This window comes from Lycium barbarum, chromosome 11 (assembly GCF_019175385.1).
Source record: "Lycium barbarum isolate Lr01 chromosome 11, ASM1917538v2, whole genome shotgun sequence".
NCBI lineage: Eukaryota > Viridiplantae > Streptophyta > Magnoliopsida > Solanales > Solanaceae > Lycium > Lycium barbarum.
Genome location: NC_083347.1, coordinates 24,354,251 through 24,376,872, shown reverse-complemented (window position 1 = coordinate 24,376,872; position 22,622 = coordinate 24,354,251). Strand labels below are relative to the sequence as shown.

Here is a 22,622-nt window from a genome sequence, read left to right as displayed (position 1 = left end):
AAAAAAATGTTCCTAAAAAGTTTCCTTGTTTGTCACATTGGTCTCTTAACTAAAAGGTATGTTTATTGTAGTCCCAAGACTTATCCATTCAGCATATTACAACTTGAATATGCTAATTTGAGTTCGTTTAACACTGCTTCGCCAAAACAAAAAACAAAGCCTTAATTTATGACTCCCTCTGTCCTAATTTATGTAGCACACTTTCTTTTTAGTCTGTACCAAAAAAAATATCACAATTTCATATTTAGAAGTATTTTTTTACACGTATAACATATTTCTGAAAAAATAATATATTACATATACAATAGGTGGACACTGTAAAAATAATAAACAAATATCAATTTGGGATAACTACTTAAGTAATTTAAAGCCTGAAAACTCGACAATCCCAAAGGTAAATTTATATATACGAAGAATTATGATAATTGATCAACACTACTTGCGCAACACGTGTCAAGTGCCGACTCCTCGATAGCGTCAACGGAACACAAATAACTCGTGCAACAACCGTAGTCCCACCTAAGAACAAATTTATCCTAACTTTTTTGGGCAAAGCTTGTTTCAGAGGCTTAACTTCAATTGGGTCCTCCATTTGATGTGAGGTTGTCATTCTTTACTAGTTGTGATACTCATGTTGCACGTTTCATATGCTGGATCTAGTCTATGTGCACGTTTCATATGCTGGATCTAGTCTATGTGCACGTCCAAGGATGGCAACGAACATGTCAGTCCTTTGCCTGGCACTGAGCTTCTCGTGCATACCATCCCATCTTCAGGTTTGGCATATCTTGCCTAAGCCACTGAGCACCAAAAATTGTTAGTACGAGAAGTTCTTCAAAATTGACCCAAACTCGTTTGGCTTGAGTGTTCAGTTCCTTGGATACTCATTGAATCGGGATCACAATAGACACTTCTCAATGACCACTTTTCTCATCACAGAAGTTTCTATTCCTGCAACTCCTATATTAGGAAAGCTATAACCTTTAATAATGTAGAGCATAGAGATCATAAATTCGTAACAAGACCAACTTATTAGCTAGCTTGGGTCATTCCGTTATGCTTAACTGTGCTTGCGCAAAACATGGACATTGTATTGTACATACAAGAAGGCTCTCTTGCAAATAGTTACATCTCATAACCAGAAGTGGCAAAACAAGCTAGCATAATGGACGAATGAGCTAAATTTGATAATTTGATGCAAAGTTCCTCTAGAGAATTGATCTGCTTGTCAAGTTCTTTCTCATTACATATGAGAAAGGTTTAAATGAAGAAGTTGTCATGGTGCAAGATTTGTTTATTCAGTCAAGCCAGTAAGAGAACCTATCTGAAATTTTGCACAATCCATTTCCTTATTCGGCTGCATGTTACTAATAACGTGGTTAGATATATCATCGTATCTTGATGACATTTCTCAGAAGTTGTTACAGAGTATGTTTTGTGCTACGGAGTAGATGCTCGAAATTAGTATATACGTATGTTGTATTCCTGAAGATTATACATGTTCTACTACACAAGTACTGTCACAACATATAGTTTGTTTCAGTATCTTTTGCCTAATTGATGTATTCTTATATTTTTTCGTAGTTAATTTTTAAAATTAACTCCTGAAGGTGACAGGTGAACAATTCGCTGCAATGAACAATATCAACTTGCAATCCACCAAGTCTTAAAATATCAGATATATTCAGAGCAGGACATCCAAAGTTGTAACAGTTATTAACATGCTGCAATGATGTATACTGCTTATACAACAAACAACCTCAAACTAACCTAGAGGGGTATCAACACACATGTAATGAGTTAAATTCAAAATCACACCTTTGATGAGTTAAATCACATGTACAATGACAGTCAGAAATGTCACAAGTAGGTTAGCACCTATTGTGTTTTACCTCATGTAATGGCTGGACAATGCCTAGATACTATGTGTATAGCATTTCTCTCATACACGAAAACAACCACCTCACTCTGATCAAATCCTTGAACCAATCCCAGTCATGTTTCTGCTGAAAAAATCACTGCAGAGGCTTATGCCAAATCAAGCAAATTCAGTACTCTCGCATTTTAATAACTTTCGGGGTGAAACAAGAGAGCCAACATGAATAAAAGCCTTGAAGGACCGTGGCATTCCAGAAATACGAAGTTCGCGTAGTTTCTTTGTCAGAGGATTATAACAAAACAAAGTGCCACCATGCTGCAGCATCACTTCTCCATTTCTCTGGAACAAGAGCGGCCGGACTGCTCCGATCATTAGCCCAACTTCACTACAAACTATTTTTAAACACTTTGTCCACGACTCCTTGACACCATAATCCTTCATTATCCAAATTTCCACATAATCTTGAACCTTAAATCTAGTAGCCGAAAGACAACCTTGTAAAACTCCCAAAGTATAGTTAAGTCTACCCGAATCAAAATCAGGATGAGGAATGACTCTAAACACTTCATTTTCCAAATCAAACGCAACAATCCGATCAACAAGTTTAGGACCATCATAGCCAGAACTAACCCAATGAACAGCTCCATCCACAAACCCCTCGGAAAAATACCTACCGCGAAGTGAATAAGGAGAAGAGCCAATATGTCTCCATGAATTATCATCCCCCATAGTGTATACATAAACATTAGACCTCAAATCATCATTATCATCATCAACTATTTCCCTCTTATAATACACAATTTCCACCACCTTATATACATTCATCTTAGGCAAAAAACCAAACCCCACAACAACACTAACAGGATCCTCCAAATCCCTAATAGGGTCAGGCAAGAAAACAAATTCACCAGTACATGGATTTAATATATGAGTTAAATACTTAACAATTGGATCAAACAAGCATAGTAATCCATTGCAAGAACCCATAATTTCATAATTGTGCAAAAGGGGTAGTGACAAGTTAAAATTAACACACTTATAATCATCAGTTCCATCATTATGCACAAAAGATAACTTACTGTGCCAACAAGTTCTGTGAATGGGAATTGAACTTTTGAGGATGAGACCAGTAAAGATTTCATTTTTAGAGGAAATAGAAAGATGAGTATCAATTAAATGCATGTCATGTGTTAAATGGAACCAAGATTTACAAACACACCTGCACCTTACAAGGGACTTGATAGGTAATCTTGAAAGTATGTCAATCACAATCTCACTCGAGAGCTTATCCATTTTTATTTTTATTTTTGTGATTGGTTAATTGGTTCCTTTTGGCAGTTTTATTTAGAGATAAGAATGAAGATGAAGGAAGCTGTGTATATAGATATTTTTGTTAAATATTCAATCTCGTTCCATTGTTGAGTACTTCTTGTTAGCTCCAGTTAATTTTGAGCTGGCAAACAAAGAAAAACTGAGAATTGTTCGAGAATATTCATAAAAAATAAAGTCAAATTGTGATAAGTTTGTTTGAAAAGGCTGAATTTGTATGGGGTAACGCAGGCAAATATGTCAAATATCCTTTTCCTACTCTAAAGCCTTTTATTTTAGAATGATAAAATAAATCTGGAAAATATTTTCTTTTCTTTTTATTTTTTATTTGGTATTCGGTGGAGCTTGACCTTATTCATATTGGCGCCTGCAGGAACCATGAGGGGGAAAAATATTTTCTCGCTTTTTCTTCTCTCTGTTTTGTCTATCTTTATTGTTTTCTGAATTTAACTTTTCTATGATATTTAGATAAGGTCATTAATAAATATCTCCTTATATCAGTCATCTTTTTATTCACTTGCAAATTATTTTTCATTTTCTTTGTTCTTGGGTCAAATTTTATTTGTGAAAGGGTCGTATAATTTAGAGACAAGTTACAGAGAAATTAGTAATATAAGGACTATGATAAATATGGGGAAATTTCAGAAATATACAACTTGCCCATTTACATTACAAAAAAATAGTCCAAAATTTACATTGCAAAGCTTTGGCCTGGTAACACTTTTATACTTTTATACTTATACACTTATACACAAAAGACAGGTACAATATGTATATAGGTGTTTGAAGGTGTATAATGTGTTTGGTATATACACTAAAACATATAATTATACAATATTATACACGAAAATGCACAATTATACAATATTGTATAAGTGGGTATATACATAGATCTGGACTGGTTTTGAATAAGAATTGCACTTTTATACAAGACAGATACATTATGTATATAGGTGTATAAAAATATATAATAGTGTTTAAGAAGTGTGTATACACCTATATACTACTATTATACACTATTATACAAAAACTAACTCCAACACCACCAACGACGGAGCAACAGGTTGTTTTTTGAGGTTTGAAGGTTGGGTTGAAGGTTTGAATGTGGGGAGAAGTTGAAGGTTAAGGAAGCAAAGTGCAGAAGTCCTAAATGTGAAAAGGAAGTGATGAGCCAAGTATTTATAGAGGGAGCAAAATGCTTCCCACTCGTCGCCTCCCACGCGACTAGTCGCGAATCGACCCATCCCTCGTACTGACCAATCAGTAACTGACGCGTCCCTCGTGTCAGAAAGAAGTGACGTGATGGGACGTTTGGGTTTCCCACATATTCCCAATAAGTAGCTTAATAGCTAAGTCTGAATGGTCTCTCCGAGCAAAAATCAAGTTCGGAAAAGAAATATCGAGCTACGAACCAATTCAGGAAACTTAATTCAATTATGCATCCGAACAAGAAAATTGACATTGGTCAGAACGACCGTACAAAGCAAAACAAAAATTGACATCGGCTAAAACGACCGTACAAAATAAAATCCTAAACTCCCAAGCTCTAGACCTCATCAACTTTGGGTTCGTTGTCGCCTCCTGATAAAGTTGTTTTAAGCCGATCGTTCTCTGCCCGAAGTTGGGCAATCCCCTCCAGAAAATTCTCCTTTGTTCGGGCTGGAGAAGTATCGTCGTGCAGACTAGCAACAGCCTCTTCTTCGGGATCGTCCTCGATCTCCACGATTGGGACAAGACCTTTCCCTGGAGAAGCTCTTCGGGAAATTCGGCGAGATTTGACTCTGGCACCGATTGCCAAACCACTGGTTGATGCCTCCGGAATGGCTCTTCTCTTCGGGACCTTAGCAGAACTAGTAGCGCTTCCTTTGGCTGCGTCCTTGGTGTTTACTTTGGCAGCCCTTGCCTTTGGGGCCTTCTGCAACGGGAGCCCTGATACACGAAGAAATGAGTTAGGTTGAAAAACTGTAAATAATAGTAGCAAAAGAATAGGACTTACCATGATTCTTGCCCCTCCATCCAATTGGGCCCAGGTTTTTCCAAGAACAGCCTACGTGTTCAGTAGCACCCAACACGGCAGTTAACCATTCGAATATCCCGGGTAAGAGCTCGGGTTCAACAATAATTGGTTCGGAATTCCACTCCTCCGGTAAAGGATCGAGGTTAGCGCGTTGCAGTTGGGTCGTTCTCATCATGACGAACCGTTGCAACTATCCCCAATCAAAGTCATCCTCGAGGTCGATCAGGCCCCAAGGGATCAGATATATAATGCCCTCACGGATGACCCGTGGAATGTAAATATGGATTAAATGGGACTTCGGCCATATCAGCTAAAAACTGGATGCAATAAACGAGTCGCCATATCTGAGGAGCAATTTGTCCTACACAAATCCAATAACGTCGGCACATACCTTCGATCACCTGAGGAACCGAAAGCGTGAACCCAATGGCAAATGGATAAGTGTATACGAGAGAATGACCTGGGATATAGTGATTAATCTGCACACCCTGCCCAGCAAGCAAAATCTCAACACCGCTGTCTAAATGACACTCTCTCCGAACCCTAGGAATTGTGGCATCAACGACAAAAGATTCGAAGTGCCTCACATGGTCGTAGTGATGACCAACCTTGCAATCATCCTCGAATTTGAACTGAGCCGGAACGATTTCAGCCGCTTGAAGCTCGAGGTCTGTCATGACAGAAGAATCAGTAGGAGATGGTGGTGGTAAAGGTTCAGTAGGAAATGGTGGAGGAGAATCTGGAGGCAGGGTAGCATCGGTTAACAATAGTGGAGAAGAAGACAGCTTAAGCAAGCGTTAAAAGGCCAAGATTTTCAGAATATGTGAAGAACTGATGTTGTGCATGGCTTTATATAATGAGGAAGTTGAATTTGAAAAGGCTTCTAATAACATTAGAATACAGAAGGCCAAGGGATTCTGATAAGTGCACATTTCCAGAGCAAACGGTGGCACATCAATAATTATGCTCGGACTCAGGTTAGTTAGTTGCGCGATCATAGTAAAGCACGGTCTTGGGGAGAATGACGTCTTTTCAATCCATTTCCCGAATCCATTTCTTTACTTCGAAAAATGAAGGGACTATCTGTGTACGGTGAGAATTTTCGAAGGAATATACAGTGTGAACAACGAAGGTCCGAGAATAAATCCGAGAAGATAAGTTCGAGAAGAGTCTGAGAAGATAAGTTCGAGGAGAGTCCGAGAAGATAAGTTCGAGGAGAGTCCGAGAAGATAAGTCCAAATCTGTGCGGTTTACCTTTCACAGATTTATCTCTGCGAATCACGCCTTCAACGGACGTGTCAGATATTTTAGGAACTATTTACCCACTTTGGAGTTCGTGTCTTTTAGCTAGAGTGGGACACTAGCACTATAAAAGCATGTGTACTAGCCCCGTTAGAGGGCATCATCATCTTCATCTCAACTGCATCTCATGTTTGTCAATTCTCTCTAAATAACAAAAGCTCGACCATTATAAAGTTAATCTTCAATTACTTAGTTCGAGCAAGGAACTTCTCCCAGTCGGACCCGCCATTTATATTAACAGGCTATCTCCTCCATTTTACGTTAATTCTTTATTATTTGTTCATTTGTTTTATCTTTGTTGACAAGCTTGGTCACATAACCTTTAAACCGCGTACAAATTCAATTGTTGCTCTCTTTTGAGAGTAAACAATTACGATTTTAAATTTTACGTGGGTCTTACTACGGGAATTTTTATGACTAGCATTTTTTATAAAGTAATTACAAAAACTTAACAGGATTAATTAATTAACAATATATGATAACAAAAAATAAAAATAAAAAATACATAGGATATACCAATCAAACGAAAATCACTCTTATCTTGATTGGAAATCATTCCTATTTTGTTAGCAACCCATTACTTCCAAGTATATCGTTGAGAACTCATCTCTCCGTAACCCATTACCATTTATTTTTCCTTTCATTCACATCTTTCTTCTACAAAGCAAATTATGTACATCTGTGTATGTATATTATACCAAAGAGGCAAAGATATACTATTATATATGTGATGGGTTTTGCTAAAGTCTGTTCGGATGGGCTTATGCCTATAAGCTGTTTGCAGCTTATAAGTTAAAAAAAATAAGTTGGGGTAGTCTAAGAGCCTGTTTGGATGGGCTTATGCCTATAAGTTGTTTGCAGCTTATAAGCTAAAAAAAAAAGTTGGGTAGTCTAACTTATTTTTTTTGGCTTATAAGTTGTTTTAGATAAGCTAAGTCAAATGGGCCCAATTATTTTTTTGAGCTTATTTTAAGCACAAAATGAATTTAAGCTGGCCAGCCAAACACTCAAAAAAGCTGAAAACAACTTATAAGCCAATCCAAACGGGCTCTAACTTATTGTTTTTGGCTTATAAGCTGTTTTCAGCTTATAAGCTGCTTTAGATAAGCTAAGTCAAATGGGCCAAATTATTTTTTTGAACTTATTTTAAGCACAAAATGAATTTAAGCTAGTCAGTCAAACACTCAAAAAAGCTGAAAACAGCTTATAAGCAACTTATAAGTCAATCCAAACGGGCTCCTAACCTACAACATGAAGGTTGTAGGCTAGCATCCAACTCATTTTTGTTTGACCAAAATATCCCTTCCACTTCATTAAAATGAGAATTTTTAAAGACTTTTTGGTCTTTTAGCTAAGTTCTCCAATTTCCCCCCATCTCCCGCTCTCTTTATTTGCTCCAATTTCCGTTTAGAAATCCCTTCCGGCCAGTTGCTACGACGAAAATTCAGGTTAGCAAAACCCATATGTCATAAAAAATAAAAGATGTAGACAGAAACATTATCAACTTACATCATTTGCCGGTCTCGAGAATATCGATTTGAGCATCACTACTTAAGCATGATGTGAAGCTGCAAGCTAGAGCACTGCTGCTTGCTATGTCTAAACTCAACTGAATGATGCTAAATTTGTCACTAACTTCAGAAAGTATTTCATCCTAAAATGTTTTCATATGAAGATTAGTTCACGCTCGTAAAAAATAATTAAAGGTGTAGACAAAAATAAAATAATATGAAAATATTCTCAACTTACTTCATTTGCCGGCCTCGACATGTCAGAGCGTGCGCCACCACTATCTACAACAACATCCCTGTAATGTAGATGATGAGAGTTTAATTCAAAAAAACTCAAGAGGACAAGCACATCTGTAAAATGAATTTTTCTCAAACTATATATATATCACCAATAAATGATTATTTGGATACTATATATGACTACTCGATTTTGTAACATAAAAAGAGGATGTCGATTTTCTTCAGCCATGAAATTTTTGTTGCAGTTAAAAGAAGAGGCTATGAAAATTTGGCTTCTTATCATATTTGACGAGCTTATAACTAATTGAAACAGTTTTATTCTTTTTATCTAATATATATATTTTTTTAATCACGATTCTTTCATATGCCTTATAATTATTTTGAATTGTCAATTATCGTGACTTATAATACTTTTTACATAATTTTCAAATATGTAAATTTTATTTCAAAAAACTTAAAGATTTCATGTTCAAATTCACGATTAAAATTGAAAAGTTTGATTGTCGAAATCCAAATATGCCTCATAAATTGAGACAAAGGAAGTAGGTTATAAGAGGATATATCTGGTTGTTGTAAGAAGAGAGAAATGAGAATACATAATAAGAGAATAGAAACAAATTTTGATTTAGTTTGCTTATCCTTTTCAAATATTTTCTTAATCGTATGGATTTTCGAAAATATGCCAAAAATATAATAAAACCTGCTATTTTTGTTTAACACTAGTATTAATTATGCTAATTATGTGCTTAATATAAATCTAAAACTGTGACAAACAGTGTAATTTTCTTCTGAAATGTAAGACTATATTCGTTATAAAACTTATCATTTTAAAACAAAATGAAAAGCTATATCATTAATGTTAATAACTCTTAAAAAAAGCACATGTTGTGTAAATGTCCATTTGGTTATGAATATTTTTTATTTTTTTCCAAAACTGGATTTCAGAAATCATCTCTGACCATAAAATTTGAGAAATTTTAAAAAACACCAAAAAGTCATTTTCACTCCAAATCACTCATAAAAATTCAAAACACAACTTCAATTTTTATTCTTTTCCAAACACCACTCCAATTTTTCGCTATAAAAACCAAAAATACTTTTTCATTATACATAAGTGTAGTGGGGGTACGAACAAGGCTGCCCCCACTTGTACAATGAGCTTCACAAATTGTACATGCAATGAATGCTTGTACCATGAGCTATATAACGTATACACTTTATTCAACTATTTTTATATCCCACGTAGACATATGCCATAGTACTTAATATTTATTCCCTTCTCATGTATAGACGCATACACTTCAAATTTAATTCTCCGACACATTTATTTCCTCCGTGCACTTTTACTTGTTCACTTTTGACGTTTCGTATTCTAGCTGAATATTTATTCTCTTCTTATGTATAGACATATGCAGTTCAATTTTAATTCTCCTACATAAAATTATTTCGTCTGTGCACTTTAATATGTTCACTTTTGACTTTTCACATTCTTTAAGAATTAATAAATCCCACGTGGATATATGCCACAATACTGAATATTTATTCTCCTCTCATGTATACACGCGTGCACTTCTATTTTAATTCTCCGACACATATTTATTTCCTCCGTGCACTTTTACTTGTTCACTTTTGACTTTTTACGTTTTTGTTGAATATTTATTTGAGAAAAGACATTATTTGACCTTGAACTTGGCACGAAAACTCAGTTTGACAACTAAACTTAACTTGTATTTCTTTACCCCCCCCCCCCCCCCCCCTTAACAACTTTCATTTCAATTATTTACCACCCTGAAAAAATAATATCACTCTCACAATGGGAGGTGTATTACACTTGCGCCACGTCATTGCCACATTGTTGCCACGTCATTGCCACATTGTTGCCACGTCATTTCCATGTAAAAAATTACTAACCCTTCATTTTTTCTTTTTCTTTTATTATTTTTTCTCTTTCTTCTTCTTTCCCCCTTTTCTCTTTCTTCTTCTTTCTCCTCAATCCCCCTGTTGCCGCCGCCGTAGCGCCGCCGCCGTAGCCGTCATGATTGAACATAGCTCAATTCGTCATCCTCACCACGTCATTGCCATGTCAAAAATTACCAACCCTTCATTTTTTATTTTTCTCTTTCTTCTTTTTTTTCCTCATCCTACCATAATCACCCATAAGAACAACACCCACATCTTTAACCAACACCCAGCACCACCACCATCATCACCCCACCAAATTTCATTCCATTCCTTCTCAAATTCGTCCAAATTGGTTATTATTGTTGGCTATTATTATTATTAGCCACCCCATTTCTTCCATAATCATTATTCCATAACTTTATTTTTGAAAGAAAACAAAAATCAAAATCAAGAAACCAAAAAATAGTGAAAATGGTAAGAAAAGAATGATGAGAATATAGAGAGAAAGAGAAATTTGTGAAGAAGAAGAAGAAGGAGGAGGAAGGTGGTAGGGGCGAGCCTGTGGCGTGGGGTGGGGGTTGTGAAGAAGACGAAGGTGGTGGGGGAGGGGCTGTGGCGTGGGGTGGAGGGGCTGTGAAGAAGAAGAAGGTGGTGGGGGCGGGGCTGTGAGGTGAAGAAGAGGGGGCGGGACTGTGGGGTGGGGTGTGGGGGCGGGGCTGTGAGATGAAGAAAAGGGGGCGGGACTGTGGGGTGGGGTGGGGGGTCGTGAAGAAGAAGATGGTGGTGGGGACGGGGTTTGGTGAAGAAGAGGGCCAGGGCTGTGGGGTGGGTGGAGAGGAGTGGGTGTGGGTGGGGGATGCATTTTGATTTTTTTAATTATATATATATTTTTTATTTTTTTTAATTATATAATAATATATATATCAGCGGGCCCACCTTTTTATATTTTTCACTCTCTTAATTTTTTTTTTACTTTTTTTTGCCACGTCAACATTTAGGGTTGTATTTAATTAATATGAAAGTTGTTAAGAGGGGTAAATAAATACAAGTTAAGTTTAGTTGCCAAACTGAGTTTTTGTGCCAAGTTCAAGGGTCAAATGATGTCTTTTCTCTATTTATTTTCTTCCCATGAGCAATGAATGCTTGTACCATGAGCTATATAACTTGTACACTTTATCCAACTATTTTTATATCCCACGTAGACATATGTCATAATACTTAATATTTAAGTGCGGTGGGGGTACGAACACAGCTGCCCCCATTTGTACAATGAGCTTCACAAATTGTACACGCAATGAATGCTTGTACCATGAGCTATATAACTTGTACACTTTATACAACTATTTTTATATCCCACGTAGACATATGCCATAGTACTTAATATTTATTCCCTTCTCATGTATAGACGCATACACTTCAAATTTAATTCTCCGACACATTTATTTCCTCCGTGCACTTTTACTTGTTCACTTTTGACGTTTCGTATTCTAGCTGAATATTTATTCTCTTCTTATGTATAGACATATGCAGTTCAATTTTAATTCTCCTACATAAAATTATTTCGTCTGTGCACTTTAATATGTTCACTTTTGACTTTTCACATTCTTTAAGAATTAATAAATCCCACGTGGATATATATCATAGTACTGAATATTTATTCTCTTCTCATGTATACACGTGTGCACTTTTATTTTAATTCTCCGACACATATTTATTTCCTCCGTGCACTTTTACTTGTTCACTTTTGACTTTTCACCTTTTTGCTGAATATTTATTTTCTTCCCATGTTTCTAATATATATAAGTGACTTGGGGGTACGAACACAACTACTCGAACTTGTACCAAAAGCTTCACAAATTGCACACTTTTGACTTTTCACATTCTTTAAAAATTAATAAATCCCACGTGGATATATGCCTTAGTAATAAATATTTATTCTCTTCTCATGTGTACACGTGTGCACTTCTATTTTAATTCTCCAACACACTTATTTCCTCCGTGCACTTTTACTTGTTCACTTTTGACTTTTCATGTTTTTGCTGAATATTTATTTTCTTCCCATGAGCTTCACAAATTGTACACGCAATGAATGCTTGTACCATGAGCTATATAACTTATACATTTTATCCAACTATTTTTATATCTCACGTAGACATGTCATAGTATATTTATTCCCTTCTCATGTATAGACGTATACACTTCAAATTTTAATTCTCCTACACAAATTTATTTCGTCCGTACACTTTAATATGTTCACTTTTGACTTTTCACTTTCTTTAAGAATTAATAAATCCCACGTGGATATATACCATAGTACTGAATATTTATTCTCTTCTCATGTATACATATGTGCACTTCTATTTTAATTCTTCGATACATTTATTTCCTCCGTGCACTTTTAGTTGTTCACTTTTGACTTTTTACGTTTTTGCTGAATATTTATTTTCTTCCCATATTTCTAGTATATATAAGTCTGGGTTGTTGTTGTTGTATTTCTAGTATATATAAGTGAATTGGGGTACGAACACAGCTGCCCAAACTTGTACCAAAAGCTTAACAAATTGTGCATGCAATGAATGCTTGTACCATAAGCTATATAACTTGTACACTTTATCCAACTATTTTTTAATCCCACGTGGACATTTCTAATATGTCATAGTACTTAATATTTATTCCATAGACGTATGCACTTCAATTTTAATTCTCCGACACATTTATTTCCTCCGTGCACTTTTACTTGCTCACTCTTGACTTTTCGCGTTCTTGAAAAATATAATACGTGTGTGTCCAAATTACTTGTTCATTTATAAAACCAAAATAAAATTAACCATTTATAATAAATATTCTTGAAAATAGTCTATTGGAGAGAGACTACGACAAATGTCTAAGTGGGATAAAAAAGTAGTTGGTTAAAGTGTACAATTTATATAATTTTTAGTACAAATTTGCATTGCTATTGTTCGTCCTCTTTTCACGTTTAAAGTATTAAGAAAGAAGGAAAACCCGTTTTTCTTCTTTGTCAATACTTTACTTATCTTACTCTCCTTTGCATTCTCTGATTATTGTTTCTTTATATTATAAAATGTATTACTTTATATTTTCATTTCGGAATTAAAATTCGGTGATTTACGATATAACATATCACATTTCTAATATGTCATAATACTTAATATTTATTTCATAGACATATGCATTTCAATTTTAATTATTCGACACATTTATTTCCTCATATTTTTTAATTAATTTAATAAAAATATTTTACTGATTTTTCTTTTAAAAAATTCAATATATACAACAATGGTTCTTATGTTTGGATTTGAACAGTTAATTGATTGAGATGGATATCAACTTGTCGGTATACATATAAGATATTAAACAATTTAAAATCAAAATATTAATTTTCCCTCGCCTTCTTACTATTTTTTTTTCTTCACATTGATGAACAACTTTCATTGTCATGACTATGACAAATTTTTAAAAATTATTTACAAAATACAAACTTTAAAGACAAGCTAATTAAAGTGAATAAACTTTTTCAAATAGTCACAATTTTGATGGCCAAACAGGCCCTAAAAATCTCCAAATTGTATTAAACCCCAATCCTACAGCAACCCTAAAAAAACCTCTCTTTGCCGCCGAGCTAATCGGCCACTCCCAATTATACTCAAGTTAATTTCACAGCTATGCCGAAGCATTATAGACCTGCTGTAAGTTTCTATAATCTTCTTTTTTTCTTCTTCAATTTGGATATAATTTTTTGGCTGTTTTGTTGTTTTTTGCAGGGGAAGAAAAAAGAAGGAAATGCAGCGAGATATATGACAAGATCACAAGCTGTGAAATACCTTCAAGTTAGTTTATCACTCTTCAGGTCTCTTTCCCTTTTCTCTCTCTCTATTTTTGATGTCTATTAACAAGCATTGTGAAGAATAAGTTGTTGTGCTTCGGTTTTAGAATGGTCTTGTATTTTAAAAAATGTGATTCTTTTATGCTCATTTTTGGTTGTCTCATGAGTGGTGACGTTCGGTTGAAGAAAGGGGAAAATGATTTTTTTTTTTAAGCTGTTGAATCAATCCCCTTGACATAAGGAAAGATTCTAGTGAAGTGGCAAAGGGTTCAAAAATTGCTACTGGTTGTGTTTTTCTTTTTGAGGTATAAGCTTTTTGGTGTCTTTATCAGTTTGCAGTTAATGTCAAAAAGTTTTAGATGGAAGGGATTTAGCATAATCCCTTTATCATGTGTAATAAGCAATGACAAGTATAAGTTGTGTATGATCTTTCTGTTTGGTGATTTTGAGCTATATTGGTTGTATTAGTGGTGCAGCTAGGTTGAAAAAAGGGGATTCAAATTATACTGTTCAAATAGGGAAAAGTGATTTTTTTTTGGGGTTATGTATAAGTTGTTGAATCCTCTTCATATACGAAAAAAGTTCTAGTGAAGTGGCAAAGGGGTTCTAAAATTGTTAATTTTGAATCCCCTTGTATAAATTCCTTTAGCACACCCCTTAAGAAAATACTGTCTCTCGGAAAAAAATAGGTATTTTGACTAAACTACCCTTAATTAAAATTTGCATATTACTATTAACTTGACACTTTGGGATCTGGTCACTTAGCACTTAATTAGGACAAATCTGGAAAAATAAAGTTAATTCCTTCTTGATTATGTAAGTGGATACTTATTTTGAACCAAAATAAAAAGGCTAAGTGGACACTTAGAGCCTGTTTGGATGGGCTTAAGAAAAAGCAGCTTAGCTTATAAGCTGCTTTAGATAAGCTAAGCCAAACGAGCCCAATTATTTTTTTAGGCTTATTTTAAGCACAAAATGACTTTAAGCTGGCCATCCAAACACTCAAAAAAGCTGAAAACAGCTTATAAGCAACTTATAAGCCAATCCAAACGGGCTCTTATTATGAACCGGAGGGAGTATTAGCTTTTTGGCGTCTTTATTAGCATGCAGTTAATGTGAAAGTGTTTCAGACTTTAATTTGCATAGGAAGGGATTTAGGGACGATTCAATAAACAATGCCTAAATCTTGAACTAGTTGGAGTCGGTTGTGTCTGCTTTACTAGGGCCTTCCTTAGGGGAGATCATTTACGACCTTGTATTGTTCTCTGTGGATACAGGAAGCTATGTATCTTGAAAGGTATTTTCCCCCGTGAGCCCAAGAAGAAGGTTAAGGGAAACCACCATACCTACTATCACACCAAAGATATTTTGTTCCTTAAACATGAGCCGTTACTTGAGAAGTTCAGAGAAATGCGAGCATATGAGAAGAAGATTAAGAAAGCAGTCTCAAAGAAAAACCGGGATCTTGCTGAACGCCTGCTAACTCGCAAGCCCAGTTATACCCTTGACATGCTTATTCGAGAGAGGTTAGTTTATCCGATCAAAACCATCATTGTTTTTCAAGTGAGCTAGCAGCATGCCTGGTATTTAACTACTATTGTTTATCATGATTGTTCTAGGTACCCTAAATTCATTGATGCACTTAGAGATTTGGATGACTGCCTTAGTATGGTACACTTGTTTGCTGCATTGCCTGCTGTCGAGAGAGAGAAGATACCGGTAAAGCGTGTCCATAACTGTCGAAGGTGAAAGCATTTTTTCAGGTCTAGTTGTTTGTGTTATTTGTTTACCTGTACACATACTTATCAAACTTTCTCTTATCATGGGTTAGGTTGGGTCATGAATGGCAGGCCTACATTTCTCGCACTCACAGACTGAGGAAAACATTTATATCAGTGAAAGGAATATATTACCAGGTATTATGACTTGGTAGCCGTTTAATCCCACAAACATGGTGATATTTTTCTTAGCTTGATTTACTAGTCACTCTCTGCAGGCAGAAATAGATGGGCAGAAAATCACTTGGTTAACTCCACATGCGTTGCAACAAGTACTTCCTGATGATGTTGACTACAACATCATGCTGACTTTCTTGGAATTTTATGAGGCAAGTAACATTTGTATATATCATTATTTTGAATTGGTATTTGTGGTATTTGTGGCTTGTAAGAGTAATTCAACTTAAACCCTTTATAGTAGAAGTCTTGATCATTTCCTTGAGTCTGCTACTTTTGCTGGAGAGTTAAGCAGAATAGGAGTTCGTATTGGTGAGCCATCTTATTAACTGCATATCTGTCCAAAGGCGAAGTTGGCTAGTATGTTTAGAGTGAAATAGAAAAGTAACCTGTGTGTGTTCATCATGCCATGATCTCTTGCAATTGTGCGCAAACACTAGTTAGTTAAAGTGGTGTCTAGATTGTAAGTGCTTTTATCAAGGATTTACATTGGCAAAGTTGTTGTATGCCTCTCCCTTGAATTTGGAAGGGAGAGAATTTTTCTTGCTTCTATCCAAGTCTTTCATAGATTTACGTTGGTAGAGTTATATGCATATGTGTATTTTCTTGTTTCTGAGTTGATTTCTCTAATATATTATTACCTTGTTATTGGTAAATTTTTTGAATGCAGACACTCCTAGCTTTTGTTAATTTCAAGCTTTACCATTCAATAAATGTGAAGTATCCTCCCATTCTTGATCCTCGGCTTGAAGCTTTAGCTGCCGGTAAGATTTCATCTTTTCCTTTTCACTTCACTTTTTATCAGATGTTAACAAGTTTTATCACATTTTTTGCAGATCTTTATGCATTATCCAGGTACTTCGATAACAGAGCCTCCCTGCCAGAGTCAAAAGCTACTAGCTTGTCTGAATCTGACGCGAGTAAGGACCTGGGAGAGGGGCCAAACTATGAGGAATCTGAACTTAGACTGGCTCAACTTCAACAACAGCTTACTTCCAATGAACTAGGTGCATTAATGCACCTTGTTCAAAATGCTGCGGAAACTGATGAAGATGATTCCGAAACCAGGGAATGCAAAACACTTTTCAAGGATATCAAGTTCTTCTTGAGTCGTGAGGTGGGAGATGTTTCTTTTAAAGTGGAAGAATATATATTTAAATGGTGGTTTTTGTAATATGAAGAAACTTATATTTTCTTTTTGATAAAATATATATGAAGAATTTTATATTGACAAAAAATGATTTTTTTTTTCTTTGCATCCATCTTTTTCTGCTATCTTCTTTCATTTCCAACTGTAGTAGGAAAAAGGGATTGTGGTGGTTTGTCATTCTGTGATAGTGTAAGAGCACTTTAGGAAGGGAAGCTCAAATTGTTACCCGGATGAGATTCATTAGATTCATAACAGAAAATTGCATTTAATCCCAGAAGAAGATGATCATTTAATTGCATCAACAAGGAAATTCAAAATGTTTTATTTGTTTGTGACATCATTTTTGAATTGGTTATGGCATTTTCATTTCTAGTATAGCGCTATAGTTGATTTGGAGGCTTGGCTGTGCGGGGAGTAGAATTTGAGGGGTCCATGTAGTGATATCGAGAAATTAATCTGGTTGCTATGCCTGCTATTATTGATTTTTTTTCATTTCTTGTTTAGGGTTAAATTACCTGTTATGCATATTCATATTCATTTCATTTATTCTTCGAAGTTTTGACATTTCATTTTCACGGAAGAATGACCTGAATATGTAGCTTCTTATGTGTCCCTTTTTTGCCCATTTTCTTTCACTTATGTTGCCGTTTTTAACTCACGGTTATTACTAAAGTAATATTGTTGTGACCGTGGTGCCGCTGTGTCCTTTACTTTTTTGTTCCTCTTCTCATTTATTATGTTGGTTTTGTCTCTCATGCTTAGGTTCCCAGAGAGTCATTGTTGTTTGTTATCCCTGCTTTTGGTGGTGTCGTTTCTTGGGATGGAGAAGGGGCACCATTTAAAGAGACTGACCAGAGTATTACTCATCAGGTAAGGTTTTACAAAATTGAAATTTTGTAGAAATAAACTAAGTGCGGAAACAGTTCTAGAAATCTTACTTTAACATGTATCTTGTGAAACTGTACACATGATACATCCTGTTGATACTTCTCCTCGTGTTATCCGCTATGAATAACGTTTTTTTATGTTTTGATTTCAACATGACTTATTAAATAATGTATTTTACTCATTAGCTCAAAACCCTCCTTTAATGTTTTCACATGTAGAAAAATAACTTCACATCCTTCTGGTTTCTGCCTTCTCTTCCTCGTATTGTAAAATTTACTTGTATAAAAGGAGTTGTTACCATTTGATAGCAACAATAATTTGGCATTGCACTTCTAAAGTGGGTGTGGTGGCTCTGCTTCACATTTGGAAGTGGAAAGCATTGACTTAAAAAATTTAGTAAGTTGCATTTTATGGTCATGCCAATGAGTCCAAACCTGAGATGATGTGTGTGTATATTATATCTATATGAAATGCTTCTATCCTCTGCTCGCAAAGCCTTGATTCTCTCTCCCCTTCACTTATTAAGTGGAAAATAGTCGTGACATTTAATTTACTAGTGCCAAAATGGAGTGTGTGCCATTCGATTGACATTGAAGAAGTGTACAGTTATCTTTTAACCTCTTCGGTTTACGATAAAGCCTAATATACCTAGTGTATACTCATGTAACCATATCGAGGTATATCTGGGAGTCTAAATACAGTTTCTAAGAAATAGTCGTTTTTTAGATTATTAGTTAGTAGAGTTTATTGTGTACTTAATATCGAGATGTAGTGAATAAATTTTTTTATGAGATTTTAATGGTAAATTGGAACTTCTATTTCACCTTGTTGCTGTCTTTTGTTTTACGTGAGAAAGTTAATCCCAGCATGTGTCAAGCTTAGTTGTGCAGGAAGAATATTATAGCTGTTGGTATGCTACATGAAGCTGCGACATTTTCGTGCTGCTTTTCTCTTGTATATTATGCAGCATTTATTATAACAAAATTGATAGGTATTATTACCATATGATGTGAAAAAAAGCTGGTTATAGACTTATAGACCATTTTATTATTTTTAATGAAAAAAAGAATGATAATAGGTTAGTGTTTTAGGATGTTCCTGACCAAAAGTTTGGTTAGGATGTTCAGTCTCTAAATGCTAGGGGAAGACATCCAATGTCTAGCGTTGATAATGGAAGTCTTGTGCTTAGGGCAAGTGTTCTCTGCATATATTGAAGCATTCTTTTAGTTTTACATTCTTTATGAAATATTTGGTACTTGCATGTGGTTCATATCATCATATGCTTGTGCAGATTGTTGACCGGCCAACTCAGGGCCACAAATTCCTTTCCCGAGAATATGTCCAGCCACAGTGGATTTATGATTGTGTTAATGCACGCATCCTTTTACCAGTTGAGGAATATATTGTGGGAAGGTAAATCAGATAATGTGGTCTGCCTTAGGTTTCTATTACTATTTATTTGATAACAATAAAAGTCAACTAAACAGTGTAATGAATGCTTAACATTGTCAACAGGATTCCTCCGCCACACTTATCACCTTTTGTTGATAATGAGGCCGAAGGCTATGTTCCTGAATATGCAGAGACGATCAAGCGTCTACAGGCAGCTGCAAGAAAAGAAGTGCTTCCAATGCCAGGGGTTGGCAAAGAGGATTTGGACGACCCTCAAAATTTACTTGTGGAAGGTGTCATCGACCGTGCTGAAGCTATTGAAGCTGCCGAGAAAAAGCGCAAGGTACAGTTTTGATGAGGGATTCGATGGAATTTATATATGGTTTGATTTACCTTTAAAAGAAGGAAAAAAGTTTCACTGGCAGTGTATTGAAAAATTCTGGAGTTGCATTTGCTCGAAATCCTGACTAATTTTTATGATGTCTCTCCTAGAAGAGCAGTGGCATTTTGCACTTGCCTAGTAATGTTTTAATACTAGATACCTCTACATCTAATAGCTTTCCAGCTGATTTTTGATTTGTACTTTAGTGGTACACATTTTTTCCAGCCTAACAGAATTTGGATGGTGCAGATGTCAGTTCTTCAGAAGCAGTATCATGACGAACTGAAAAAAGAACTTCGAAGTACCCAAATTTCTGCTGCTTCAGATGGGAATAAGGAGAGTGTTTCTGAGCACGTTGATACTGGAGAAGATTCTCTTCCAGATTTAAGTCAAATTTCCAAGGATGCAGATAGCATGTCCAACGTTCTCATGCCACGTAAAAAGCAGAAGTTACTAAAAGCTATGAAGGTAATGTCTGATTCTCTCATAGTTCCACGCAATGTTATATTTGTACTTTAGCATGGTTGATCTGTTTATGTATAGCTACTGCTTTGGTTTTCTTAAAACAGTTAACTAAAGAAGCAATGCCATTGAAAATGGTAGTTTGTGCCTCATATAAAACAGAAATGCCTTAGGTAAAGTGGTAACGGTTATTGGAGTTGCTAAAAACTATACAACGTTACCTTGCATCACCTTGGAACTTGTTCTTTGTACATGTTATCTAGCCACATCTTGGAACTTACTGCCGTATACTTTAGTGTGTCTTCCCAACTACTTATTCCAGAAGCACTTATAATAGAAGCAAACACCGTTCCTTGCGAACTCCCCTTTTTAACTTGCAGCATTTTTATTCATCATCTTTGGTTTCTCATGAGGCTGATGAGACATATCTTACTGTTCATTTTGTACATTATCAAGTTTGCTTTGTCTTGATTCATGTATACAACTGTCTTGCAGATCGGCCAAGAGAGGAAACAAGCTAGTGTTGATCGTTTGAAAGAGAGGAAGAGAAAAATTGAAGAAGGAAAGAAATAAGAGAAATAAGCAAAGCAACGAGTGCCGTGATCTGAAATTGTTCACTGTGCTGTGCTGTTTATCGTTTTTTTCCTTTCGGATTGTTAGTTCTATTAGACTTATTGTACATTACTGCCAATTGGCTAAAATTTTGCTATTGTAGGTGTGTTATGTTTAGCGTTGTATGTCTTAATTGAATACCGGCTTAATACATACACCTTTTTCCTGGACATGCGAAAAAATATTCCCCTTTAGATACCCTAATTTTACAGGTGACTGTTGACGCACATCTTTTTTTGTTTTAAAAAAAAATTATTTTTTAGGCATGAAATCAAGGGTGACCAAAAATATGTTATCTAACTGATTCTTGGTTTAACATAGGGTTTACTCGTTATTTTTACGTCTCTTTTCTCTCCTCCCCCCCCCCCCCCCACCCCCCACCCCCCAACTCATTCTTCTATTTTTAGGCTTCTTTGAGTTTGTTTGTATGAACCCGGGACAGTAGACATAAATAATATTTCTTCTGTTTCAATTTATGTGAACTAATTTAATTGGATATGGAGTTTAAGAAAGAAGAGTTGATTTTTAAACTTGTGGTGTTAAGAGTCATATATAGTTTGTGTGTGTATAAATTATTGCATAAAGTTAAATTATTTTTAAATACAGTAAGAATTTTTTTTTTTTGGCATAGACTAATAAAGAAATAAGTTTACATAAATTGAAACGGAGGGAGTAATAAATAAGAGTATTAAGGATTTAATTAATCTAATTAGATGAATAAATAGTGGTATTTTTTGATAAATGCAAATTAAAGTTGATTTCTCGGGAAATCTTAATAGCTTAGTTGGTTGGCTACTTGAACTTTTTAATCAGTACCTCTTCCATTTTCCCTACCCCAAATTTGAAAAAAAGCAAAGTTGATTCCTCTCTTGCGTCATCCTTACGTTCATATCACTACTCTATTGATACTAATAAAATCATCCTTCCTCGATTTAAACATTCAAACAAAATCAAATTTGAATGGAACTGCGCAAGATTTGGCGAATGAATATATACTTCTCTAAGGTCAATTTGTGGCAAATAATTGTTCTTTTCTTGAGTTGATTAATAAAAAATATTTCGAAGAATTGTTCAAATGAAAATGTCAATATAAGAGGAGAAGGCGGTTTCCACAGTTATCCATATTCATGCAGAGACGGAGTTAGAATTTGAATTTATGGGTTCTAGATTATAGAAAAAGAAAGTTATTGAATTCTTGATAAATTATTCATATAATATTAAGTGAATTTTTTGACATATGTATAAAATTTGTGCCAAAATGACTGAACTCTACCAAACCCATAAGCGAAAAGCTAGCTCCGCCACCGTATTCATGAATTTGCATGCCGTCGGCTGTATATACACTAAAGCATTACCATCAAAACAACACATCTTACGATACACTCACACTGTAACGTTCATATCTGACTTCTCTTACACAAATAATGGACCCTAAAAAGTCTGTCATTTGGAAATTCAACTCTATGTATACAAACAACAAAACAACAGACTACCCAGCTATACATCCCCTACTAGTGGGGGATTTAGTCCATCACCAATGAGTTCTTTCAAATTCAGTATTTTCGACGCATTTCATAATATACATTTTCTTCATTTTATTTTGTATGTCCAAATTTAGTTGGACACGAAATTTTAAAAACTAATTAAACCTTTTAAATGTTACAGTTTTAATTTAAACTAGACGTCTGTATAATATAATCAAAATATCTTTTGAATTTTATGGTTTTAGACATGCATATAGGGTATTTTTGTACTAT

General features: G+C 35.1%; 2 protein-coding genes across 2 annotated transcripts; one reads left to right on the top strand and one right to left on the bottom strand.

The window, feature by feature from the left end:
- Nucleotides 1–2,038: 2,038 nt before the first annotated feature.
- LOC132619579 (F-box protein At3g07870-like) lies at nucleotides 2,039–3,172 on the bottom strand. Its single transcript, XM_060334437.1, has one exon. The coding sequence runs from the start codon at nucleotides 3,170–3,172 to the stop codon at nucleotides 2,039–2,041; it is 1,134 nt and encodes a 377-aa protein (XP_060190420.1).
- A 10,561-nt stretch (nucleotides 3,173–13,733) lies between these two features.
- On the top strand, nucleotides 13,734–21,035 carry LOC132617288 (pescadillo homolog). Its single transcript, XM_060332259.1, has 13 exons — nucleotides 13,734–13,887; nucleotides 13,963–14,048; nucleotides 15,302–15,550; nucleotides 15,644–15,769; nucleotides 15,856–15,940; nucleotides 16,021–16,131; nucleotides 16,650–16,743; nucleotides 16,816–17,096; nucleotides 17,892–17,999; nucleotides 19,309–19,430; nucleotides 19,533–19,752; nucleotides 20,041–20,259; nucleotides 20,749–21,035. Exons 1-13 carry the CDS (start codon nucleotides 13,864–13,866, stop codon nucleotides 20,824–20,826), a joined length of 1,803 nt encoding a protein of 600 aa, XP_060188242.1. The 5' UTR covers nucleotides 13,734–13,863; the 3' UTR covers nucleotides 20,827–21,035.
- Nucleotides 21,036–22,622: the final 1,587 nt, after the last annotated feature.